Below are 7,429 nucleotides of genomic sequence, written 5' to 3'. Positions count from 1 at the left end.
TATTTAATTGGTTGTTGCATATGGGATATTTCCATTTCACATTCCATCTTCCTTTAAGTGGAAACTAGCTGCTATAAGATTATGTTTTGTAAATGAATTCACACCTTTGTATGCATCTGTATAAATGAACGATTGTGTCTCAAGTGATGATCCTATATAGAACACCCTTTACTAAGTGACTTTCTTTATGTGAATTTAATTCTATATTCTTTTTTTTTAATTACGCATCGATAAACTTAACGTTAAATGCTTATGAGTTTACTGATTTTGTAACTTTTTACCCAATTGAAAATGATCAAGGAATCATTTAGGCTAGACAAATTTTGATTTATCCATTAATTCGATCTAATTTAGTATCGGTAGTTTGATATCCGTTATAATTTTGGCTCAAAAATTTTATATAATTGATCTACTCATGAAGACTCAACCGCCTTAGATTTATTTGTAAAATGACCTCCCTATGTAATATGTATAACCACGTATGTGTATTAAAGCCAGATTTCAGTGATTTGGTCTCTGGTTCGCTAGTGCCAGGTATAGTTTGCCCTTTGGTGCGAGGATTAGTATGGAGTTTTACGAGTCTCGGACTTGTTTAGGGTTTGATTCATGGCTACTCATCTCATTTGTCTGTCATTTAGGCCAAACATATTTTCTGGTTGTGTTTATCTAACAACAATGTAGCCAAATAGGTATAGTTTCAAGCTGTTGGATATGCTAGATTGGGAAAGTTGTTCTCTCTTGGATTTCACCGTCGAATTCTCCCCTGTTATGTATTCCACCCTAAAAGGTGAGCACAAATTACAAAAGCATAAGACTATAAAACTAGACAAAACCTTGTAAAACATTGGTAGTAATGTGATTAATTTAATAGGACATTGTGATGACCAAACGAGCTAAAACGCTCATGATCAATGTTAAGCCGTGAGTGTCACCGTAAACTGTGACATATCTCGTTCCGTATGGTTGAGGAGATTGTCAGTTTATGTTTTTTTTTTTTGCCTATTCTACTGTTTATCTTAACTTAGTGAAGGTATTGGCATTGACTACCATGCATGCTGAACTTTGACTTTTGTTAGATCAGGGTTTAGGGTTCAGTTCCCATGTCTTACAAAATTTATTATCATTTACCAAAACAAATATTTTGTTCATCTTACTTCTTTAGAAAGTAAAGAAAATATTACAATAAGATGTAATCTCTAACTCTCAAAAATTTATTTTATTTTTTCTAGGATCATATAAACTTATAAAGGCAGATCCCCCATTTGGATATGGTCCTTGCTTTGTTTGGAAACCTTGCCAATAAAGTTATTTCTAGATTTGTATGGAAAAGGATCAAATCCTGTCAAAAAATAAGGAAATTTGAAAAGAAAAAAAAATGGATACTTGATTTAGTGATATCACTGCAACACTCATTATCCAATTGAATTTAAAAGTAGAAAGAAATATAAAGAATACTTTCAAATGAAACTTCTGCTTCTGTTTGACTTGCACTGCTCACCACATACAAATGAATTATGGATCTCCCATGTAACAATGATTTGATATCAACAATACATGAGTCCGCTTTTACTACTATTACTTTTCCTCATTTTGTTATTTCTGTTGCAGACTGAGACAAACTAGTACAACTCTTCCTTCATTCCCATAATTCTTCTCTCTGCGTATATAAGTCTCCTTTAATTTCACTGCATTTTGATTTCTCAAATTGTAAAAGCCTGAAAGCTCTTCCTCATGTTCCTCTCTCTCCCAATGGAAAATCTCTCTGCACTTGTTCTTGTCTCTGTTCTCCTTTTGGTGCCACCAGCAATTGCTGCAAGAACCAAAGATGGATCAGAGGACTGGGGCTATGTTGAAGTCAGACCCAGTAAGCAATTCCATCTCTCTCGTCTTTCTTTCTCTTTTGGTATTGCATCAGAAATGTCATGTGAATTTGGTGTTCATGGATTGTTTGCTCTGTTTTGATTGTTTTTCACAGAAGCGCACATGTTTTGGTGGCTTTATAGAAGTCCTTACAGAGTTGAGGATCCCTCAAAGCCATGGCCGATCATTCTCTGGCTGCAAGGTGGACCTGTAAGTACTACACGTACCAATAATGATATGAAATGAGTGTTTGTGAAAAACCCAGAGAAGAAAATTGTTCATACTCCATAGAAATGAATGTGAAAAACCCAGAAATGTTTTCATTTCTTGTTCAATTATTCACTGTGTTTTTATATAAAAAAAATAGGGAGCTTCAGGAGTTGGGATTGGGAACTTTGAAGAGGTTGGGCCATTGGACACCTATTTGAAGCCAAGGAATTCAACATGGTTGCACAAAGCTGATCTCTTATTTGTGGTAAGTCATCAAAAACAGAGCAACTCTGACTCTCTGAGATCATTGAAACCTTTCATATATTAATTTTAGTTTTTTGGTAAAATTTAGGATAACCCAGTCGGAACTGGATTCAGTTTTGTGGAGGACAACTCTCTGTTTGTGAAAACTGATGTGGAGGCAGCCACTGATTTGACAACATTACTGAAAGAGATATTCAACAAGAATGAGAGCCTCCAAAAGAGTCCTCTGTTCATTGTGGCAGAGTCTTATGGAGGTAAATTTGCAGCGACTCTTGGACTTTCAGCTCTAGAAGCCATAGAGCAAGGAAAACTAAAACTTAAACTTGGAGGTAACTACTTAACTTCACAAATTATTTATTAGATTTTTGGTCTAATTAGAAGAAACCAAGATCCTTAAAATCATGATGAAACTGGATTTTTGAAATTGGCTCCTGTGGTTTAGGTGTTGCATTGGGAGACAGTTGGATATCCCCGGAAGATTTTGTGGTAAATTTTGCCTAGTTCAACTAGTTTGACCCAATAATTCATCACAGTACTGGATTTTTTTTTTTCCTAGCTTTGTGCTTGATTTCCAAGTGATATTTACAGTGTGATTGCTATATATGCACAATGTAGCTTTCATGGGGTCCTCTTCTCAAAGACGTTTCAAGGATTGATGATAATGGCTTGGAGAAAGCAAACAGGTCCATTGATTAATTTGATTTGGTCCAATTTTGATGTGAGAAAATGATGGATTTGGGAAGTGGTCAGATTTGAGATTTTCTAACAAAATCCAATTTGGTAAACAGTTTGGCTCAGCTGATCAAGCAGCAGATTAAGGATGGGAAATTAGAAGATGCAACTAATACATGGAGTGATCTTGAGAGCATCATCTCCTCCGCGAGTAACGACGTGGTAATTTTAATGTTGTATTTGTATTGAAATAATGTATAGGTCTAATTTTTACGTCATTTTCTTTTTGCAATATGTGCATATGATAAAATGAAGGTTAGACGTAGCTCACCTTCTCTTTTCTTTTTATGATCGAGTTTTAAGTATTATCACTCATATATTGTGATCTTAATTTGCAGGATTTTTATAATTTCCTATTAGATTCAGGAATGGACCCAGTGTCTGCTATAACAGCCAGTGAAATATCAGAACAAAATGTTGCACTTAAGAGATACACTAGATATCTAAATTCCCTAAGGCATTCCTCATTAGCACCAGGTGGTAATGGAGATCTTGACACTTTGATGAATGGTGCCATTAAAAGGAAGCTTAAGATTATCCCAAACAATGTAACGTGAGTATATACCATTTGTACTCAAGAAAATGTCTCCCTTCATATTCAAAATTCACTCATTGAATTATTATTATTATTTTTTTTTTCAGTTGGGGCGGGCAGTCCGGTTATGTCTTCAACGTAATGGCCGGAGACTTCATGAGACCTAGAATCGATGAGGTAATAATATGGTCACTCAAACAAAAATTACTATGAGTTCTAAAAATAAAAAAATATTATCTAGTTTTGTTTTATCTTGAAATTTTTAATAAATGAAAAATATTTATAAAACACAAATAGTGACTTGCTTGCACTGAAATTCAGGACGATTCTGCATTTCATCTCATCGGTTTTATCATCCAATTGAAAAATCAAAATTTGGGAATGAAGTTTCCTTTTGTCTATCAATGATTCTTCTTCTATGATTATTGTATTCTTCTACAACCCAATCAAACCCGTCCTCATTACCATAACTGTCTTTCACCATTGTTTTTTCATCATATATGTTTTAGCTCCCCTTGACATCTACTCTACGACACTTCTCATTTGTCTTGAAGCATGATCTTATTGTTGGTCAAGTTTGATTTATTTATTTATTTTGGTTTTGGCTCTTTGCAATTCTTTCCTTTTCATATTTCACATAGGTAGATAATTACTCTACTCATAGTAATGGCTTTTGGACTTGAACAGGTTGATCAACTCCTTGCCAAAGGGGTCAATGTCACAATATACAATGGACAAGTAAGATGCCTCCTATCTCTTTTACTTAGGTTTCTTCACTTTCTTGACTAATCTAAAAGCAAACTACTAAAATGTGTCAGGTTATTCGTTACATCATACGAGTGACTAATCAATCCTAACAATGAAACTCTAACCATATGTACGATTCCGATATAATTCTAACTAATGACATAATATGGTCGTTGAGTAATGTAGGTTGATCTTATATGCGCAACCAAGGGGACTGAATCATGGGTTGAAAAGCTCAAGTAAAACCCCTATACACCATAATTTTTCTTCGGAGAATTTCTATTGAATCGGTTTTTTTTTTTTCCTGCTAGTTTGGTGAATGATTTTCCATTTTTTCTTTTAGATGGGATGGACTCCAACAATTTCTGACCAAGAGTAGAACCCCTCTCTACTGTGGAAGTGATAGATTTACCAGAGGATTCACCAGGTCGCACAAAAACCTTCACTTCTATTGGATTCTTGGAGCAGGACACTTTGTAAGTCAAAACTAACCCACCTACTGATCACAGTAAATATTTTTACCCTCTCTGTACCTGACTTAACCATGGATGTCTTGTCAACTGTCATCTCTCATCACATCTGACCTGTTATGACCATGAAACCCACGTCAGACTCTCTCTTGCCCAGATGTGGGAAAAATGATGAAAGCTAATATTACCTATTTTTTTCTTTCTTTTAGGTAAAAAGATAATGTAGTTATAGATCTATGATGATGAATGAGAATATAACAACAAAGTGGTAATACAATATTATTTGGAATAATGAATAGGTTGGCCATTGTTAAGATGTCCCCTTCATTATCATGTTACTTTAGGATCTTTTGTTTTGTTTTTTTTTTTTTTTTTTTTTCTAAAATTTGATGTAGCATTTGAGTTGGCCATGTGCACTAAGCATTTCAGTAGTGTACCCCATTTTTGACTCAATGTTATGGTTTGGCCAATTTAGAAGAAGATAATTTGACCAAATTTATTCATGTAAGGTGGTTGTATTAGGAGTTTTTCTCATTCACTAGAGCAAAAATTAGAGGGTTTTACCTGATTATTTCGATCTTAACAATAATGTATCTATATACTTACATTATATCAAGATTTTAACAAAATCGCCGCCCCACTTGTGCATTGTTTTGTATGTACAGGTGTGTATACCCACATTACCATTGCCAAATTTCTTCTTTTTTTTTTTTTTTTTTTTTTTTCTTTCTGGAAAATCCATATGCATTATGGTTAAATTTTGCATTGACAAAAAAGAAAACTATGCAAATGTGTTGCTTTGCAAAGCATGACGGTGACAATTATTGAGTAGCATACAGTCCATTATTCAATGGTGGAAGTTTGTACGATATACCGGGGAAAGCTGCAGGGCAAATCAGAGAGAGTCATAAGTGAAAAGCAGAACACTCGTGTTTAGAACACAGAGTCTGAAATCTCACTGACCAAAACCTGCTGCTCTCTCATATTTATTGTTTATATGTAAATGCAGGTACCTGTGGATCAGCCCTGCATTGCTTTGAATATGGTAGATGACATAACCCAGTCACCAGCTGCTGCTACTGTTTCTTCTGTTTCTCGACATAGAAAAATATAACAAAGACGACCATGCATATTATTTACTACATGACACAACGTAGCAGAGGGCAACAATAAGCAAACAAACACAGAAATATGAAGAAGAAGAAGAAGAAGAAGGTACACAGAGGGACAGGGACAGAGTCAACAAGCATAAGTAATAACGACGTGTCGCACACACAACACGAGCAATGATACAATAATATTGGGAGAAAAGCAACCTAACCTGCAATGCTGCAAAGTGTGCAGGAAGATAGGAGAGACTATTTTTTTTTTTTGGAGATGAGGGTGGTGTAGTGATTTCATTTTCAAATATATTGCTATATGATTAAAGTTTGTTTGGTATGTTTACATAATAAGATCGATCAGTTATTTGGTTCTATGGAACTGAAGATTTTAGTATGCAGATATGCATACCATACATGCTAAAATGCTTCTTATAGGCCATGCATTGGACACATTTCCAATATATATTCTACACACATTTCCAATGTAACAGTTAAGTTTCATTTCATTGACATGAGTTGAAAAATATATTTAGCCGATACCAATAAGTTAGAAAAAACTGTAGGATATATAATAGTACATCGGTACGCATAATGTATGCCAACTCCCTAAGTCGTAGACGATATGCTCTATCTCCAATCTCCGTATGGAACACTATGGCACACTTTAGACTCGGTAACACTGCTCCTTATGTTAACCATTTGGTATTCCATTCTCTAAAAACTGAAAATAGAATTGTTATATTAGCTGATGAGCCAGTTTTAGAAGACATTGTTGATGTGCACAAGGAGCCAATAACAACTTCCTTGGAGACAAATGTGAACAATGATGTTTCTCTTAGAGCCCACTGGCTCTTTGCTGGCTGATAATCATATAGTGTACCCAATTCGACAGTATCTCAAGCTCACACAAAATTTTGTTGGGGTCATGATTTGTAAAATGAAGAATCCCTTGGTCATCGCTTTTCTACCGGATCAGAATTTAATTTTTATAATTCTTGGCTTGATGAAGATAGAGCAACTTTAGACAAGGAGAATCTTTTGCGTACTCTCCCAAAAGTTCATCTCAAGAAATTAAAGACTACACTAGACAGTCAAACGAGTTCACGATATCCTACGCGAACTTGAACACCACTGTGCGTCTCAATCTTTGATTTAACATGCAATTTCAGATCTTGCATGAATTTTGAAATTGTCTTAGAAAGTTTCATTTTTCTTTTCTTCCCCACCCCCACACCTTAGCTATTATCTTTTTCATTTAATAAAATTTCCTTGCCAAAAAAAAAAATACGACACTTGTTTTTTTTTTCTTTTAATTCATCCCCACATCACCAACTCGAGTGCGGCTATTGAAACCTCTAAATTTGCTCAATATACCTCTTATTCTCTTTACACGTCCCTTTTATTTTTTAATATAAACATTTTCTCAGTAGACCTCATTTCAAATTCCTAACATAACTTTAGTTATTTATTGACATATATTTCAATTAATTACTTACTTTACCTCTTAT

General features: G+C 34.6%; 1 protein-coding gene across 1 annotated transcript; it reads left to right on the top strand.

Annotated features, from left to right (window-relative positions):
* The first annotated feature begins 1,694 nt into the window (after nucleotides 1-1,694).
* On the top strand, nucleotides 1,695-6,146 carry LOC101306309 (serine carboxypeptidase-like 51-like). Its single transcript, XM_004294009.1, has 13 exons — nucleotides 1,695-1,864; nucleotides 1,976-2,070; nucleotides 2,228-2,335; nucleotides 2,423-2,663; nucleotides 2,777-2,820; nucleotides 2,950-3,017; nucleotides 3,123-3,228; nucleotides 3,405-3,619; nucleotides 3,709-3,778; nucleotides 4,289-4,339; nucleotides 4,535-4,587; nucleotides 4,692-4,824; nucleotides 5,828-6,146. The coding sequence occupies exons 1-13, from the start codon at nucleotides 1,732-1,734 to the stop codon at nucleotides 5,930-5,932; spliced, it is 1,422 nt and encodes a 473-aa protein (XP_004294057.1). The 5' UTR covers nucleotides 1,695-1,731; the 3' UTR covers nucleotides 5,933-6,146.
* Nucleotides 6,147-7,429: the final 1,283 nt, after the last annotated feature.

The sequence above is a fragment of the Fragaria vesca genome, linkage group LG3 (assembly GCF_000184155.1).
Source record: "Fragaria vesca subsp. vesca linkage group LG3, FraVesHawaii_1.0, whole genome shotgun sequence".
Taxonomy (NCBI): Eukaryota; Viridiplantae; Streptophyta; class Magnoliopsida; order Rosales; family Rosaceae; genus Fragaria; species Fragaria vesca.
Note: the sequence above shows the minus strand (reverse complement) of the source record. Positions and strands in the feature narration are given on the sequence as shown.

Coding starts and splice junctions, on each gene's coding strand:
- LOC101306309 (XM_004294009.1), top strand. CDS start 1,732: ATGTTCCTCTCTCTCCCAATGGAAAATCTCTCTGCACTTGTTCTTGTC. Junction 1,865..1,975: donor CTATGTTGAAGTCAGACCCA/GTAAGCAATTCC, acceptor TGTTTTTCACAG/AAGCGCACATGTTTTGGTGG. Junction 2,821..2,949: donor TATCCCCGGAAGATTTTGTG/GTAAATTTTGCC, acceptor TGCACAATGTAG/CTTTCATGGGGTCCTCTTCT.